A 20146-nucleotide genomic window follows, 5' to 3' on the forward strand; every position below is an offset into this window, starting at 1 on the left:
TAGCGTCATCCATTCAGAAACTCGTGGCTCAGAAGGTCCTCCAGGTGTGAAATATGCAAAGGTTATGATCCTTAGTTTCTCAGAAATTATTCAATGTATTTACACCAAATTAAAAAGAAAACACTTTCTGGGCCAAGGTCTAACTTTTTGCTGAATTTCTTTGTAGTTCCGTTCAGCACTTTTCACTGTTAAATTTTCTTATGGAAAAATGTTTTTAGACAGCCCCCCATTTTTGTGCCCTCCGCTTGAACAGATTCCCCTGAAACATTCGGGGAAGGAGCAGTGGAATATTTTATCAATATTTATCAAAATGCTCAAAAGATATCATATAAATATATATATATTTTACAGGGACGTTATAGTTAGGAAATAGAATTAAAAAACATAGAAATTAATTGAAAAAAAAAAAAGGTTACAGGGACGTTATAGTTAGGCTTCCATTTTAATGTACCATACTGTAGAAATTCACCTGTTATAGTTATAGTTATCTAAAGTAACTATAACTTGTGCCCATTGTTTTTTTCAGATAATTTCTATGTTTTTTTAACGTAAAGTAATTTTCAATACCATATGTTAATCCAACCTGCGGCCAGGCCCTGCGACCAAACTAACACCCTAACCACCCAAACCCATGCTGCGCACGGCCCTTATGCCATGAGCAACAGGAGTTGCCCACTGCCTGTGTCTCTGGGTGTGAGAATAGCTGTGAGAGGGTGTATCTGGGGGTAGGAGTTGGTGCGAGAGTGTCTGTCATGTTGTGAGAGTGGATACATCAGTGTCTTATGGGGTGCATCAGTTTCTTTGTGAGTCTGTGAGTGTGTATGTGAGGGTTTCAGTGGGTCTGTGAGTGGGTACACGAGGGTCTGAGTAGGTCTGTGAGTGGGTGTGTGAGTGTCTCGGTAGGTCTGTGAGTGGGTATGTGAGTGTCTGAGTGGGCCGTGGGTTGGTGCACGAGGGTCTGACTGGGTCTGTGAATGAGTGTATGAGTGTGAGTGGGTCTGTGAGTGGGTGCATGAGTATGAGTGGGTCTCTGAGTGGGTGCATAAGGGTCTGAGTAGGTCTGTGAGTGGATGAAAGAGGAATTGGATAGAGAGAGAGAGAGAAAGAGAGTGAGAGAGATAGAGAGTTTTTTAGGCTTTGATGGATGACATACTGAGAATGAGATATTTCTGGACAAATTGAAAGAAAACATTTATTTAACAATTAAAAAGAGTGAGATCACCTTTCACTTTTACAGAAATTAAAGTAGGGAAATTACAACAGACACACCTGGATTAGAACCCTCAACTTTTAGCGTGAGGGGCTGTGAGGTTAACCATTACACCACAGGTGACTACTTACCGTAGTTGTTGCATGGATAAACCATTGCAATGACTATCTCTCTCTCTCTTCCATCCCATTAGGGGATGGAAGAGAGAGTGACAAGACCGTGGAGGGAGCCTCAAGGTCCCTGCGGTTCTAGCTGGTTCCCCACATTCTGTGGGAGCCGGCATTGCTCCCACAAGCAGGGAGGTGCTTTAAGTAGCAGCTACCTGAATGAGGAGCCAATGTTTTCATCTGTCTTCCCTACATGCATATTTGCATGCAGGGAAGGTAGATGAAAACTCAGCTTTCTCCAAGGGGGAGACTGTTTGACAGCTCGCTCTTGCAGAAAGTGGGTATTCTGCCCCGAGGACATAGCAGGAGCTTGCCCTGGGGGGTGGTGGTCCTGGGGCTGTGGAGGTGTGAAACAGACCTCTATCAGTCTTTTTATTATAGCCCCAGAGTGATGGTGGCCCCCGAAGCAGCAGAAGGGCTACACGGCACACCCGCACTCTATTTAAATAGAGCCCCAGGGAGGTGGTGGTCTCCGGGGCTGCTAGGGGGCTGCACAGCCGCCCTGCACTCTATTTAAATATAGCCCCTGGGAGGTGGTGGTCCCCCGGGGCTGGGCGGGGGCACTCCGCCCCCCACATCCATTTTGATTTTAGCCCCGGGGAGCTGATGGTCCCTGGGGCAGTGGGGGGCAGAGGACCACCCACACATAATTTTATTTGCCCCAGGGAAGCGGCAGTCCCTGGGGCAATGAAAGGTCAAGACTTGGCCCACCAGGGAGCTACAGTTAAACAAGTGCGGGAGCCCATGCTTGTTTTTTTTTGGGGTATTTTCACTGGATCCATTGATCCGCCACGAATCACGGTGACATTTAAAAAAAATGTTTTTTAGCTCTGGGTGGGGGCAGCACCAGAGTTAAGGGGTCAGGGTAACTCTATAATGGCCCCTTCTTTATTTTTATATTTTTTTTTACACTTTTTTCTCTGACTCAGCTGATGGCACTTTCCAACATGGCTGCCAAAACTTCCTTGTTGAAGTGTTCACATCCATTCAGATCTCATCCCGAGATCGAGAGGGTTTGCAGCGCCTTTGCATCCTTATATATACACATTTGGATTTTCTTTAATTTCTCTAAAGCTACTAAACAGATTTACACCTAATAACAACAAAAGGGCTCTTTCTGGGCCAAGAGCTACCTTTCTGCCAAATTTGGTGTAATTCCATCCAGTGGTTCTGGCTCTATCGGCATTCGAAATCCCTATGGAAAAATGAATGGGTAAAACACGTTTTGGGACCCCTCCTTTTTCTCCCCCCCGCCCCCTGACAGATCTACCTGAAACTTTCCAGACAGCAGCTGATGTGAGCCTGAAAGTTTTGGGGGAAAAGTTTGTGAATATTCATCAAGTGACACCAAAATTATTAGCAAAACAATAGATGCGTTTTCTATATAAACTAGGTCCTAACTGTACTTACCTACTTACCTAGTGGTGATTTGCCATATACATTACATGAACCTTTATGAATTTAAACTTAACTATGAACCTCATATTCAAATGTTATAATCATAAACATTAAAAAATTGTTGTAAAATCCTTGACATTGAATAAAGCAATAATTACTCGAGCCGTCTAAGACATCTGACAAGGCTGATTCCTTTAAGGTATGCCACATGACTCTCTAGGCATATTTAGTTTGCTCAAAAAAGATGTTCCCCCAGAGAAGTGCTGAATTGCTGACATAGGCTGTATAGATGGTTACTAGCAAAATGGCAATAAAAGAGCAAAATGAAAGAAGCAGAGTATAGTTTCATTTTTAAATAGTGGAATGCACTATACTGATGTGCTTAAACTGATGATGTTAATGAACAGAAGGTGAATACATTTGGATCAAATTTGTCTAAAATATGTTTTTGTAATCTGAAATTTATTTTAGAAATAGTTCAAAAAATGTTAGAGTGGATGTACAGTGCTTATACAAAGGAAGTAAAAGCAAAATTTAATAAATGTATCAGTGTGCACACCATAATTTTGAAAACAAGACAAATACATAAGTTACTATTCTAAGGCACCCGTAGCATTGGTGGCATTTGCAGAGAAATTCAAAAGAATCCACAGAATCTTCTACGTTTTTCAAACGATTACCCTGATTCTCTTCCTGGCAGATCAACAGCTTTCCTTCAGAAACTAAATTCAGTGAGATGAGGAGGTAGTTGAAAGTCATGTGTGGGACATCAACAAACAGTCACACCTAGACTCAAAGTGCATCTCGTAACAGTCAATTTAGTATACTTAGCCTGAAACTATATAGAGAAACCCCTCGTCTTAAGAGTGCGATTACCCAAAGTAAATGTAGCTTTTTTGGGGAAACCACAAATGAAGGGCATGACTGAGAATGTTTTAAAGAAAAAAAGAAATGAGAAAATACCTGAACAGATAACCCCTGCATCATTGCTATGGAGACAGTTATGTATGTTCCATCCTTTGTTGGGACAGTCCCACAGGTGAGCTTCTTGTCCTCTGCAGAGTACATCATCTAGAAGAATGCTTCCAGTTCCTTGACCAAAAAAGGCCGCTCCAGGCGAAGACAGGACAATTCCACAGCTCAGCTGTCTGCAAACAACTTGTGAATTTGCTGTACTCCAGAAATCATCACACACGGTACCCCAGACTCCGCCATAGAAAACTTCTATTCGACCGGCACACTTCTGTCCTCCATTAACCAGGCGTAAGTCCATACTTGTAGTATCTCTGGGAACTAGAGAGACAAATATATTGCGCAATACCATAAGTTAAACAAGGCCTTGCAAAGCTGTAAGACATCTTATGTCTTGTTAATAATATTTGCCTTGTATCAAAAACAAAGTTATATTGAACAGTTGAGTTGTAATAAGAAACGTTTGTACATCTTGTAGTGAATTTATAGAACAATTGACAGTGTTTGGCTATTATCCATGTGCTACAGTCATTTAGTAAATAGCCTCAATAGTTCGTCAATGTGTGCTGTATGGTGGATAAAATTTATATTTTTGTCGAATTTCATAAATGCTAAGAGCATTATCAGTACAAATAACAACATCTTTTTGGAAGAGGCTTAGTATTCTACTAAAATCATCTCATTGTCTATAGTGAGTACCTTTTTGTTTTTATAATACCAACATATCTTTTATCAAATAAAAATGATGTAGGTATTCAGCTTTAAAGCTGTATCATAGATATAATGTGGTATTTCAGAAAAGTAAAGAAGTGGACATACCTTGATGGACAGAATAACCTGGGGGTAACATGAAATGGACACATGCAGACTTATATTTAAGGGAAAAGCCCTGTGTTACTTGCTTAAAAAGACACACTGTACAATAAAATTAAGCAACCTGTGCAACAAAGACTTATTCCCAGATCAGTTTTACAAGAGTCCCAGATCAGCCTTACAAACTCTACTAGGTCAAGAAGACCAGCACATAATAAGACATAGAGACGTTGAAGAGGTAAGCACGAAAATCCTTCTGGTAGTCCCCATTTTGGGGCAAAATTCAGATTAGGGGCCTAATTAAGAGTTTGGCGGAAATGCCCTTGTTGAAACAGCGTCACATTCCCCGGTCTCCTAGTTGGCGGTCCATCCGCTGAATTACGATGTTGGTGGGTGGGTGGGTGAACGAGAGACCACGAGAGTCCCACTGCCTCCACCAACCATTCCCTGACTGGTTCGACCACAGCATGGGGAACAGCAGCTGTCAGAGGGCAGTACAGACAAGGTTCCTCCCTTCCAAGTTATGAAGCACTTTTCTGCTTGGCCAACTGTGTTGGGAAGACCACCTGCTTCAAGATGGGCAGAATCGAAGGAAATGGGGCGCAAGCTCACCTATTTCCTGCTTTTCCCTACAGTCTCTGACATGGACCCCTTCCTCCAGGGCCCCCCTTCACAGCAGAAACTTGACCCTGAAAAAACAACCCTGTGGGGGCCAATATACAGGTAAGAACATTTTACACTTTTCTACAAGTGACTGGACTGGGCACATATGGTCCAGACTTCAGCAATGGAAAAGTACTCATACAGGATATTTTTCCACATGTCATGCATAGGTGTACATTTTACAATTTTTAAGTCAAAATGCACACACCTGCATTGACACTAATCGAAAAATGTTTCCTAAATTGCTGACTGCATCCTGCACCGGGTCACCGTTGTCAGAAACACCGCTGCTGGGCCGGCGGTCACATCTAAATACGGTGGGTGAAAGACCGCTGACTCCACAGTGTCATTGAGACTGCTGCCGACAAGGAATGGCGGTGTGACTGCCAAGCTCATAATCAGGCCCGAAGTCTTATTTATTGTACCCGATGAATAACAATCCTAACAGTCATATCTGATGGGGTACAACACATTTTGCAAGCTGGATTGAGAATGGCATATTTCAGGTCTTTGTTGTTGCACATAATGGAAGATCTATGTGGGCTTTTTTGAGAATTCAAGAACATAGCCAGAAAAAAACTGCCCAAAGAAGAAATGGTAAGAAAAATTAGATTATAATTTGAGTTTGCACAGTTGCTCAACTACTGAATGCATGGCGATCTTAAGACACATATTTTTGGATTTGCTGTTTAAAACATTGTTTGTAAATATGTGTTTGATTTGTGATAGGTTAAAGAAGACTCAGAAACATGTGTTTGGTCTGTCTTCAGGCAAAGCAATGAATGAAAATAATTTAGGGTAACTAAACATTGACATGTTTATCTACATCAGGATGCACAAGTTAGCAGAGGTAGAGGTACCAGTGGAAACATGTACGCAGTTGTTTAGGGAGGAGCCAAGAGTCATCCCCACCCACTAGCTGTTGCCAAGCATAAATCTAGCATCCCCAGTACCCTCCTTAGAACACTACTGGACATGAGGTAAATCAGAAGAGGATTGAATCTGCTGTCTGTAACCTCAGAAGATCCCTGAAAGACTGGACTTGCACTCTTCTCTATCCAGGACAAATAAGTAGACTCCAAAAGTCCTAAGACTGACCTCCAGTTCAAGTTACAAGGACACAGCAAGCTACAAGAGGCCTTTCTCGCAACTGCCCAAGTGACCAATTCCAACTGAGCCTGCAATGGACCCTGGTGTTGGCCTCTACTGGAGTGACTTCTGACCTCCAAGTGCTTTTTCCTGAGGTTCTGGTATCCTTGCCTGGGCCTGTGTCATGTCCATCTATGAACTCTATCTATCTACTACCATCAATAAAAACCTTGGACTTTCTGGTGCCATAAACCTCATGGAGGACAATGGCAAATGTGTCAGGTGGATTCAACTAAGGTGGGTTGCAGCTGAAAATTCAGGTTTGCCCCTCTCTGAGCTTTTTCACAATGACAATCCTCTTCAGCTGGACCAGGTGAAGAAGATACCTGGCCTCCTGCATCCTCACTGGCTTTACCCTGCAGCCTTGTCCTGCTTCAAAAAGAGACAAAGTGTGAATCAAGAAATCTTGACTGGGCAAAGGCACTCAAAGTATGTGGCTGGCATGGGACCATTTTTCTGGGTGAAATTCAAGTTTCTCTTGCTCAGAGCTTTGCCACAAAAAATACAATGGATTCACCAGGACCTCATCCGATGGCATGACAGTCAACCAGTTCTATAGGACATTTCTACTGGACTTGGCCCATGAGATCCCCTTAGCTGCACACCTAGGACAAGTGACGACATGGTCAAAATGAATTAACCACTTCTACAGGCCCCAGATATCTGAGAAAGATATGGAGTTGTTTTGATCCTGCACAACCTGTCAAGCCACTGGCAAGACAAGAGGTCAGCCCAACACCCCCTTTATCGACTGTCAGAGGTGGGGATATCTTTTGAAAGGGTGCATGGTAGTAGATAATAATACCACTAGATAGCCTAAAGCAGTGAATATGAAGTTGATGACTGCACCTGTGCTCCTGAGGGTCCTGCATTACATTTTCATCAGGGTAGGGATCCCTAAGGAGGTTCTTCCAGACAGAGACAGAAATGTCATGTGTGCCAACCCAACTTCTTGTTTCCTTACCCAGCAGCAGAAAAAGGAATATCACCAGTTGTTTGAAAAGCTTGCTTGACATTTTTCCCCGGCACTTAAACCCACCCAGTGGTGTGTTCATGATATTGAAAGTCCAAATCAAAATCTACAGGTTGCCCGATAAAGTGAGGCCAGAATCAATGAGGGAGTAGCAAGATGATGGCTCTAGAAGTCATTGAGACTTCAGGTAGCTCTTGGTCCAGTTCCATGGTAGAGGTACCTAAGATCAGCCATCAAGGAGGGCCCCCAGAACTCAGGTTCTGTTTGGATTACAGGGGCCTTCATATAGTCATTAAAACTGATGCACAACCCAGTCTAAAACTGGATTGAGTCATATGCTGGAACTGCACTATTTTATTTTTCCCTGGGGGATAAATAGTTGGGATTAAGTGTTTGTGTCATTTGAGTGGCAGCATAAATGTACCTTAGACCACAATATCAATATTTGGCTATTATAATTTTCTCCTTTCTTGCATGCTGATTGATGTAAAGGGGTTAAATGTGTGGCAGGCTGATGCCAGAGTGATTCATAGTGATGCAAAGGACTTTTTATTCAAAGGGTTGCAGTACTAAACAGTTGACAGGGCCATGTATTATGTGGGCCAATAAAGTTTAGGTCAGCATGTGAGGTTGCCTTTGTTACAGGCTACTAGAGATTGCTCGGACACCTTGCATGAGCACACACTTTCGTTTTAAATTCTTTGCCATTTTTTTCTAGCCTTTTTCAATCTGTGAAAATTCAGGTTTCTCCCACTATGAGTTTCTTTCAACTGCAAATCCTCTCCATCTGGACCTCAGGTAGAAGGTATCTGGCCTCCTGGATCCCTCGCCAGCTACAACCTGCAGCCTTTTCCTGCTGATTAAATCAGAGCTACAAAAAGCGACTAAGTCCCAATTTTAAGAAAAGTGACGCTCCATTTTATGGAATGCCACTTTTCTTGCGCCCCTGTGACGCCACCTTGTGTGCGTCATATTAAACATGCAGCGCAGAATGGCTCAGGTTAGGGACAATAGTTTCAAAATTGTTGCCGCTGTTGTTGTACGTTGCAGGATTAGCACTAAAAATGTTGGTGCTAAACCTGCAAAATACATGGAGGCCCATTATAAATAATGGTGTGCCTCCTTTTAATGCCTGCTATGTGCAGGTGTTAAAAAATGCCACAAAAAATGGTGCACTGGAATCTCAGAGATTTCACTTCACCATGTTTGTGGTCCCCCTAATGGGGAAACGCCCTCCTTGCATACATTCTGCATGGTGCAGGCATGATGTGGCAAAAGAGGATACGAAGTGGCGCAATGCAAGCGTTTCGCCGCTTTGTAAATATGGCGTGGCAAATTTGGCCTCATTGAGCCACATTAGTGTCATGAAAAATGACGCTAATGTGGCACAAAGATGCACTAGACCCACATAAATTTGGGCCCAAACGTTTACTGGACAAAGGCACTAATAGTATCTGGGTAGCAAGGGACTATCCTTTGATGCGTAAATTCATATTTCTCCTCCTTGGGGCTTTCCCACCAAAAAAACAAGGGCTTTACCAGGACCTCATTCAATAGCAAGACACTAAAGCAGCACTATAGAACTTTTATGCTCAACTCGGCCCATGAGATGTCCTTGTCTATTGGCCCCAGATATCTGAGAAAGTAAATGAGTTACTTTGTTCCTGCACAACCATACAAGCCACTGGAAAGACAGGGTGACTGCCTAAGGCCTCCTTAATCCACTGCAAGAGGTAAGGACACTTTTTGAAAGGGTGAATGATGGTAGCTGATCATGCCTGAAGCAGTGCCTCTGAGCACAATGACTGCTCCCGGGCTCCCCAAGCCCTGCTTACCATTTTCAAAGTACGGGTCTGCAAAGAGGTCCTTTCAGACAGGGACAGAACTTCATCTTTGCCTATTTGAAGGCCAGGGGGGATGAGTGTGGGGTAACCTACAAGTTCCCCAGACCTTACACCCCCAAATGAATAGGCGTGTTGAGAGGTACAATAAGACACTTAAAAGCATGATTAAAGACCTGTCAGAGCCCATGAGATGTAAGCTGAACACCCTGTTACCATGCCTGCTATTTGCCTACAGGGAGGTACCTAATAAGGGAATGGGTTTTAGCCACTTTGAACTTCTTCATGAGCACCCTGTGAGTTGTGTTTTGAGTCTTGTGAGATAATAATGGGAAAACGTTTCAAGGAACCCAAGAAGGAAATAGTGGCCTATGTACTGGACCTGAGATCCTAGAATGGTTGAGTATGTGAAGAAAGCTGGAGGCCAGTCAACATCTGATCAGACTATGGGGTGATTAGAAGGTGACATTGTTAAAGTCCCAACCTTGCTAAAAGTTGTAGGTGGTTACCATTGGCTCCCAGGGCCCTCCTAGAGAATAGGACTGGGCCCTAAATTGTAGTGGAGAAGGTACATGTGGTTACCTATCTAGCAGAGCTGGGCACCCCAGACACCCTCATTGAATGATACATGCTAACCATCCGAATCCCCACTTTGACAGGGCTGACATGACCATGTTGATTGAGGGAAAAAGAGAGTGAGTCCCTTCCAGACCTCCTGTCCCGCAATGAGAAAGCTTGCTCAGGAAAGCTTTACTTTTTTGTACTCTAACCCAACAGGACGATAAGGAAACTCATAAGTTGACTAGCAAGTTTGCTGGGTTTTTTCCCTGGCATGTAGACAGACCAAGTGATGTGTCCATGACATCGACATTTATGACAGTTTGCCTGTCAAATTCAAAATCTACAGGCTGCCAAATAAAGTGAAGGCCAGCTTCAATGAGGAAGTAGTCAATGTGGTGTCCCTAGGTTCATTAACCCTTCCAGTAGCCCTTGGTCCAGTTCAACCCTCAAGGACAGACATTAGAGCTCTGGTTCAGCAAAGAATGTAGGGTGCTTAATGCAGTTACCAAACTTGACCATCAGCCCCAACCAAACCCAACACTGGGTCTAGCTATATGGTGGAACTGCAGTGCTTTCTCTTTCCATCGGAGATAATTTGTGAAATTCTTGATTTAAGTGTTTGTGTCATGTGGGGTGTGGAATGAATTGCGCTTGGTTACTACAATTATATCCTCTCTTACACGCTGATTGCTGTAAAGGATTTTAATGTGTGACATGCTGATACCAGAACACTTCATAGTTGTGGTAGAGGCTAAAGGCTTTTAATTCAAAGGACTGCAAAGCTAATCAGGCAACGTACACCAATCCATGTATTAGGTGGACAAATACAATTTTGGACAGCACATGAGGTTGCCCTTAACACTGGCTTCTAGACATGGTTCTGACACCTTTCTTAAGCACATAAGTTTTTTTTTCCTACCATATTACTTTTGTAGCCTTTTTCAATGTCTGAGTATTCATATTCAATAATTATTTATTAAAATATGCCATGCTTTTTTCATGGGGTACATCTGTGCCTCATAATAGCCTTTATTTGACTAACTGACAATCGTTCATTGTTGTAAACGGTTCCATATATAATGTTAACAAAGTAACTTTTTATTTTAGGAACACAAATCAAATGTTTTGAAATTTGGTAAGCTTATTTATTTAGGACACAAGTAATCCATCATTATACTCAAAGTCAGAGGAAGGTATCATTAGTAGTCTAAGGAAAGTCACTTTGTATTCCAAAGATGGCAATATTCAATACATTTAAAATGTACTAGTGATTACCACTAATGTGTGGCTTTCTTTACCTGGCTGTGTGGTTGTTGATACTGGTTCTGGCGCTGTAGTTGATGTAATTACCCCTAGAAGGGAAATATAATATTTTTAATATTGTAGATACTACAGAAGCTTGTCAAACTAATAAATATGAACATGTCAAAACATTTTGAGCATTATAGGGCTTGCCTTTGACTATGGGGAAATGTTCAGCCATCTCAGCATCCAAGGTGCAGTATTTATTAGGGTGCTTCTGAAGGGATGTGTTTACCATAATATAACAAATTATCTTTTGTGGAAGTTAATGAACTAGCTATATGTCCCCTTGGGGTTTTGTTAAGTTTGTTATATGCTTTTAACAGCAGAATGGAGAGACAATAGTGAATTTCTCTAACACAAAATACGTCAATCTGTATTCAGTCTATCAAATCAATCTCATTAAAGTACACACTTAGGGTTAGCCATCAGTTTCTAAAGTGAATCCAATCTGTTAATTTTCAGGTCACCTGCTTTGTGTTGTTGATATTTCTTGTTCCATTGTTCATGGCTGGGCTGTCATGATACCCCCTACATTGTAGGCACAGCTGCTTATATCTTTCAGGCACCAAGACTTAATATTCATGCGCCATCACTTCGAAGAAAAGTTAACTGGTAGGTGATTTTGACTCTTATCTCTAATGAGTTATACTGTTTAGGCACAGTGTGGTAAGAGTCAGTCAACCTGTCAGAGAACATTTCATTTACAAGGGGTATTTGTACAATAGAGCCCTACCCTGGTTCCTAAAAGCAATAGTCTCACACCATATTTGGTATTTCAAAACTAGAGGGCCCAATGCTGCACCGCTGGCTCCCTGCAAATGACCTCATAGGCTGCAAAGAAGTCAGCAGTCATTTTTGCTTTAAAAACAAAAAAAAACTAGGTTGCCCCAGTGCCAACTGATAGGATTCAAGAACATTTTTTTTACTATTTTGGGTTGCGGCGGGAGCCCCATGGCAACCATTCCCCGCTGGGTACCTGCAAGCCAGTAAATGTCAATTTTTCAAAAATAATACTTTGGTGCCCATGTCCCCACCCAAGCACCCTACAGCATGTTTAACTCTGGGGACTACAAGGGGAGCCGCAAGACTCCACAGATCCACCAGCTCCCCTGGCATGGGTGGCCAACACCACCTCCATCCCATAAAGTAGGATTCGCTGCTCTCGTGGCTCCTGAGACACTTTGAGGGGGCTTCATTTTTTGTTGAGGTGGGGCACAATATTTGGAAAAAAGATCTTGAAGCAGATTCATGGATCTACCACAAATTCCCAGGAAAATTTGAAAAAACATATGCTATTGGCCCGGGGACCCCTTACCAGTCCCACAGGGGTAAGGTATCTGTCTTGTGCCCCCTATATATTGTTTATCTTAATTTCACGACTAGGGACTTTGGGGCCAATTATGAGATTGGTGGACAGGACCATCCATCTGCCAAACTCCTAACGGGATGACCGCTGCCATACTGAAGACCTTCCCACTGGCTCTATCAACATTCCCACTAGGCTGATGGGTAGGAACCAAGTGTGCATTTTGAGTGTGCTGGGCAAGGGGACCACTGCACTGCCATGCCACAGGCATGTGCAGTGCTGTGGCCCACCTGTGGTCCCCTGCACTTGTTCTCTGCCAGCCATTTCATGGTGATAGAACTGCCATCAAAAGGCTGGCGGAGAGCAAGGTTGTAATCAGCAGGGTGGCGCTGAGCTCAGCACCACCCTGACTGAATACAATCTGCACCACTGTCAGCCCATTGGGATGTGAGATCCTGGTGGGGACGGCAGTAGATTGGCGGGTCTGGTGGCCAACCTTGTAACCTGGTGGTCAGACCACCACAGCCGTGGCAGTCTGACAGCCACCACAAATATGGAGGTCCTAGGACCGCCAGACCCGTAAGCAGGCCCTTAGTCCCTGAGACTTAAAATGGCTGCTGCTATAACTTTGTTGATGTGGTGTCATCCAATCAGAATCTGGTGGCTCTGCGGGTCCTACAGGTTTGTAAATATATAACGTTTTTGAGCCTTAGTTTCTCAAAAATTACTGAACTGATTTAATCCAAGTCTATAAAAAAGACACCTTCTGGACCGAGTTCTAGCTTTCTGCCAAATTTGTTGTAATTGTGTTCAGCAGTTTTCACTGTTCAATTTTCCTATTGAAAAATGAATGGGAAAAAAACATTTTGGGGCTCTCCATTTTCTTGGCCAACAGTTGGTGGATCACCAAAACACTTTCCAGAAAGGAGCAGAAGTGGCTGAAATTTTTTGCTTTGGAATATTTCATGACTGTTTATCAGTTGGTGCCAAAAATATAGTTTATAAATATATATATTAGGTAGTGGCAGTTGCCACTAGGTAGTAATAGTTAGGACCATGTTTCCATAGAAATAGCGTTTCTTGACTTGTCTATCTCTTTGGCACCATTTGACTAATCTTCACAAAATTTTCCCAAAAAATGTCCACAGTGATTCTTGTTGAGGACGGAAAGTTTCATGTTGATCTGTGGAGCGGGGGCTGACAAAAAGAGGGGGATCGAAAAGTTTGCGTTTCCCATGTTAATTCCCTTAGGACCTTTGAATTCAACTACAGCCCGAACTACCAGAAGGAAGTACACCAACATTAGCAGAAAGCTAGCTTTCGGTATGCAGATTGTGCCTTTGGTTTTTTGGTGTAAATCCATTCAGTAGTTTACAAGAAATGAAGGAAAATTCAAATTTGTGTACATCTAGACGCAATTAGATTGTGAATATTCACAGTTTTGCGAATGCACGCACAAATAGAAGCACTGTATTTGGCTGGCCACAACCTGACTAGAAGGTTGTGGCTGCCATTTTATATTAAAGTAGAGGGTCCCTGCTGATGAAATCTGAAATGCTGAGTAGAATAAGGGGTCAGGGTTGAGGTATCCTGACCTCAGGATTGTGATACAGGGGCGGTGCTACGGTCAAATTATGGGTTTAAAATTATTTTTCTTCACCATGCGAGATATTCACCAATATTCTTAACTATCCTCGCATATACGAAGATATTTGACAATATGCAAAAAAAATGTAAAAACAAATTCAGACCTATTCATACACTAACTCATTCACTTATACATGCACTCGGAGACTCATGGGCCCACACACACCCCCACTCAGACCCACTCATAGAGTCACACACCCACTTTCAGACCCACTCAGACACTCACGCAAGCACTCACCCCTCCATTGACAGGGTTTAGTGGTTAGAAGGGCTTGATTGCAGGGCCTGGCAACTGGCAAGACCCTGGGTCAACCTCAGTTGCACACGAACATGGGCCACGCGCTTTGGAGTTTGGATTAATGTATAGTAATTAAAATTACTTTATGTAAAAAAACTATGTAATTCACTGGAAAAAACCAAAGGTGTCAAAAACTATTGAAATTCAGCAGTTATAGTTAGAGTTATTTCAGTTAACTATGGCTTGCATCCTAAGGTAACTATAACTCGCGCCTTTGCCACAGCTAATTATTCCACACATTATATCATTAATTACATCTTCCATGGCATCTTTGACATTATCACTGCAACATTTGCCATAAAATTATTGATAAGAAAACTGCGCATGGTGAGAGCATGAGTTATACTCACCTTAGGGCTTGAGTGAATTCATAACGTCCCTATAACCTTTGGTGTTGTCAGTGAATATATTTTTACATATGTATATATATATATATATATTTATATATATATACACACACATATATATATATATAAAAGTATATGTATATATATAAGCAAAAATGAAGAAAGAACTCTGGGCAGTTCCCAAGGTTAGGTGGAGAGTATCTCCAGTAAGGAGCATCTTGCAAACCGGCGACACCTTAGATTTGCTCACCTCAAATGTATGTTTATCTAGAAATGTTTTTAAGCATAGGATCAGCACAGTGCTATCCATGCCGAGCTAGATAGGGACAAAGTATTTTGCTGTTTGTACAGCAAAGTCTTTAAGCATGAGTGTCAAACTAGCAGAGCTGTAAAATTACAAAAGCCATTTACCACTCCAGGCACAATATTACAGCTTTGGACTGGAAAAATACCATCTCAGCCAACCTAGAATAAGTAAAAGCAACCCCTGACACATTGGGGGTCATTCTAAGTTTGGCGGGCGGCGCTTGCCGCCCGCCAAACGGGAACCGCCAATTGGCCGCTCCGCGGTCAGAAGACCGCTGGGGCCATTCAGACTTTCCCGCTGGGCCAGCGGGCGCCCGCCAAGGGAACGCCTGCCGGCCCAGCTGGAAAGGGCCTGCAACACTGAAGCCGGCTCCGAATGGAGCCGGCGGTGTTGCAGGTGTGCGACGGGTGCAGTTGCACCTGTCGCGCTTTTCACTGTCTGCTATGCAGACAGTGAAAAGCATGCTGGGGCCCTGTGAGGGGGCCCCTGCACTGCCCATGCCAGTGGCATGGGCAGTGCATGGGCCCCCAGGGGCCCCAGGACACCCGTTCCCGCCATCCTGTTCCTGGCGGTGAAAACCGCCAGAAACAGGCTGGCGGGAAGAGGGTCGGAATCCCCATGGCGGCGCTGCTTGCAGCACCGCCATGGAGGATTCGCCCAGCCGGGGCTAATCCGGCGGGAAACCGCCGGACCCGGTTTTCCGACCGCGGCTTTACAGCCGCGGTTGGAATGGGCACTGAAGCACCGCCAGCCTGTTGGCGGTGCTTCCGTTGCCCGCGGCCCTGGCGGTCTTTGACCGCAAGGGTCAGAATCAGGGCCATTGTTCCTTCTCATTAGAGCTCTTCAGAGGGGTTTAGCTTAAGCCAGACACAAGGGAGCGCCCAGTATAAGTCAAAACAAAACCCTTTCAGGGTTAGAGTGACGCATAAATTATGCAAAAAAGGAGAACTCTCAAACCTTCATGAAATTGAAAAAACTAATAACATATAAAACCTTGCATTCAAATCATCTGCATTTAAAAACTGATGTAAGGCTGAATCCTGTCAGAGCATGCAAAATGACTTTTCAGTCATCATCCACATAATTGCAGCATGTTTATGTTTGCTGATAGTAGATGCTGCCCAAAGAAGTGCTGAATTGCTGACTAAGCCGGAACAGATGGTTACTAGCAAAATGGCAAGCAAAGACAAAAATGGATGTAGTACAGTTTAGTGTCAGTTTTAAATAGTGGAATGCACCTATTGATGTGAAACATGTGATGGTAATTAACAGAAGGTGACTACATTTGTGTCAGATGTGTTTAGAGATATTTTTGTAATATGAGATTTATTTTAAAATTAGTTGAAAGAAAATGCTAGAGCTGATGTGCAGAATTTATACAAAGGTCAGGAAAAGCAATCTTTAATCAATGTATCAGTGAGTGGAACATAATTCTGGAAACATTTTGGAAAAAAGAGACGATTACATTAGTTACTGTTACTGTTACTTAGTTACTGTTGGTGGCATTAGCAGAGCAATTCAAAAGAATCCACAGACGCGTAAACGTTTTACAAAGTATTACACCTATTCTCATCCTGGCTGATAAACAGAGTTTTCGTTCAGAAACTAATTTCAGGTAGATGAGATAGTTGGAGGTCAGGTGTGGGAGAACGACAGATACTCACTAGACTCAAAACGTATCATGTAACACTCAATAGGCCTACTCAGCCAAAACCGAAAAAGAGAAATCCCTACTCTCAAGAGTGAGACTAGCCAAGGTGAATTTAGCTATTGTGTTAAAAACTACAAAAACGGGAGTGACCGAGAATGTTATAAGTAAATAAGAAATCAGAAAGTACCTGAACAGATAACCCCTGCATCATTGCTATGGAGACAGTTATGTCTGTTCCATCCTTTGTTGGGACACTCCCACAGGTGAGCTTCTTGTCCTCTGCAGAGTACATCATCTAGAAGAATGTTTCCGATTCCCTGACCAAAAAAGGCACCTCCAGGAGAAGTCAGGACAGTTCCACAGCCAAGCTGTCTGCAAACAACTTGTGAATTTGCTGTACTCCAGAAATCATCACACACGGTCCCCCATACTTCTCCATAGTAAACTTCTATGCGGCCAGCACACCTCTGTCCTCCATTAACCAGGCGTAAGTCCACACTTGCAGAATCTCTGGGAGCTAGAGAGAAGAATGTATTGTGCAATACTATAGGTTAAAGAAGGTCATGGAACACTGCAAAAATGTTTTTATCTGGTGAATAATCATTGCCTGCCTGAAATCAAAAACAAGTTATATTGAATAATTGCATTGTAGTGAGAAACGTTTGTATGTTTTGTAGTAGTGAACAATTGACTGTGCTTGGCTGTTAGCCATGTGTTACAATCATTTAGTAAAGTTTGATCAGAGTGCAAGGGAGCCTCAATAGTTCATCAATTTGTGATGCACTGTACCAAAATTAGAATTTCATAAATACTTACAGCATTATCAATACAAATTCCAGAATCGTAATGTGGTATTCAAGAAAAGTAAAGAAGTGTAAATACCTTGATGGATACAATAATCTGGGGGTACATGAAAAGCGCACATGCAGAGTTATTACTATACTCATAGTTACTCCCATGTATAACATTCTTTAAGAGATTGTACAAGTTTAAAATGATTGTGTAAACCTGCATACTTCACTTCAAAATGTATAACAACAAATTTAAGAGAAAAGTCTTGTGTTTAGTGGTTGTAAAAGCACACTGTACACTATAATTAAGCTGCCCATGCAACAACTTCCTTCCAGGTCACTTTTAGGGGGGAGGGGGAGTTAAGCTTTACAAAATTTACCAGGGCAAAAAAATCAGTACATAATAAGACATAAGGACTTTGAGGAGGTAAGCACCAAAATCCTCATGGTAATCCCAATATCTTGGGCAATTATCAGAGTTGGGGCCAGATATAGCAACCGTTTTGCATGGCGCAAACTGCGAAATTCGCAGTTTGCACCATGCAATACGGGCATCGCAATGCACATTACCATTTTGCGAGTCGGTACCGACTCGCAAAATGGGAATGCGACTTGCAAATAGGAAGGGGTGTTCCCTTCCTATTTGCGATCCGCACCGCGATGCAGAATTGCTTTGTGACTGCGAACGCGGTCGCAAAGCAATTCGCAGTTAGCACCCATGTCAAGTGGGTGTTAACTCATTCGCAAAAGGGAAGGGGTCCCGTAGGGACCCCTTCCCCTTTGGGGATGTCTCTAGAAATATTTTTTCAGAGCAGGCAGTGGTCCAATGGACCACTGCCTACTCTGAAAAAATGAAACCAAATGGTTTCATTTTTTCTTTTGTATTGAAACTCGTTTTCCTTTAAGGAAAACGGGCTGCAATACAAAAAAAAAACTGCTCTATTAAAAAAAAAGCAGTCACAGACATGGAGGTCTGCTGTCTCCAGCAGGCCACCATGCCTGTGAGTGCAGGGAATCGCAAGGGGGTTGCAAATTGCGACCCACCTCATTAATATTAATGAGGTGGGTCTTTGCGACCCCTTTGCGATTCTCAGAAGATGTCATGGACACCATTCTGCATATGATTTTGCGAATCGCAAATTGCGAGTCGCACCGACTCGCAATTTCCAAGTCGCAAAATCATATCTTACTACATCTGGCCCTAGGTCTTTTTTATTTAATGCACCACTGAGTAACAATCCTAGCTCTGTCATATCTGATGGAGTACAACAAATATTGCAAACTGAAGCATGGGAGGTATATTTGAGTTATTGTGATCACGAAAGATCTATGTGGGCATTTGAAAATGTCCAAAGAAGAAATGGTAAGAACAATGAGATTATAACATGAGCTTGCACAGTTTCTCAAATACTGAATGCATTGAGATCTTTGGACAAAGTTCATTGGACTTACTGTTCACTACAGTGTTTGTAAATATGTTTTGGTTTTGTGATAGGTTAAAGGGGACTCAGAAAAATATTATGGTCTGTCTTCTAGCAAAGCATTTTATGAGAATTATTTAGGGCAACTGAACTTTGACATCTTCAGCTATATCAACACGCATAAGAAAGGACTGGCAGAATTACCTGTGGAAACATTTACCCTAATGGTTAGGGAGGAGTCAGGATTCATACCCACCCACTAGCTTTTGTCATGCATTAATGCAGCATCCCCAGTACTCTCCTTAGAACACTACTAGACATAAGGTAAATCAGAAGAGGACTGAGGGGGTCATTCTAACCCTGGCGGTCGGCGACCGCCAGGGCTAAAATGACGGAAGCACCGCCAACAGGCTGGCGGTGCTTCCTTGGCCATTCTGACCGCGGCGGTAAAGCGGCGGTCAGAAAAGGGCAACTGGCGGTTTCCCGCCGGTTTCCCGCCGGTTTCCCGCCGGTTTACCCCTGGCCCAGGGAATCCTCCATGGCGGCGCTGCTTGCAGCGCCGCCATGGGGATTCCGACCCCCTTATCGCCATCCTGTTCCTGGCGGTTTTCACCGCCAGGAACAGGATGGTGGTAACGGGTGTCGTGGGGCCCCTGGGGTCCCACTAAGATTTTCAGTGTCTGCAAAGCAGACACTGAAAATAGCGACGGGTGCCACCGCACCCGTCGCACCCCTTCGACTCCACCGGCTCCATTCGGAGCCGGCATCCTCGTAGAAGGGGGTTTCCCGCTGGGCCGGCGGGCAGCCTTCTGGCGGTCGCCCGCCGGCCAAGCGGGAAAGCCAGAATGGCAGCCACGGTCTTTTGACCGCGGTGCGGTCATTCGGCGGTTCCCGCCAATGTAGGAATGACCCCCTGAATCTGCTGTCTATAACCTGAGAAAACCACTTAAAGACTGGACCTGCATTATTCTCCATCTACGACACATAGGTAGACCCCAAGATTTAGAAGGCTGACCTCCAGTTCAAGCTAGAAAGACACAACAAATAGCCTTTTACCTGTCTGCTCAGCTCGTCAGTTCAAACTGAACGTGCCCTGGGCCCTGCTGTTGGCCTCCACTGGAGTGAGTTTTGACTTCCAGGTACTGTTCCTGAGGTTCTGGAATTCAAATGTCTTTTGCTCTGAGCTTTCCAACCAAAAAGCCAATGGTTACAGAGGGACCTCATCCGATGATGGCATGACAGATCACCAGCCCTTTCCACTGGATTTGGCCCATGAGATCCCTTTGACATCATACCTAGGTCTAGTGAAGACATGGCAAAAGTTAA

At 43.4% G+C, this 20146-nt stretch overlaps 1 protein-coding gene across 1 annotated transcript in view; it reads right to left on the reverse strand.

The window, feature by feature from the left end:
- The window catches only part of LOC138301683 (deleted in malignant brain tumors 1 protein-like), an 88691-nt gene that overhangs the window by 51912 nt on the left and 16633 nt on the right, over window positions 1-20146 (reverse strand). Inside the window, exons 3-4 of the mRNA XM_069242198.1 lie at window positions 16796-17125; window positions 3739-4068 (exon numbers count right to left, since the gene is read on the reverse strand). Of these exons, the coding sequence (XP_069098299.1) occupies window positions 3739-4068; window positions 16796-17125 (660 nt within the window). The remainder of the gene's footprint in view (window positions 1-3738; window positions 4069-16795; window positions 17126-20146) is intronic.

The sequence above is a fragment of the Pleurodeles waltl genome, chromosome 6 (genome assembly GCF_031143425.1).
Source record: "Pleurodeles waltl isolate 20211129_DDA chromosome 6, aPleWal1.hap1.20221129, whole genome shotgun sequence".
Lineage (NCBI taxonomy): Eukaryota > Metazoa > Chordata > Amphibia > Caudata > Salamandridae > Pleurodeles > Pleurodeles waltl.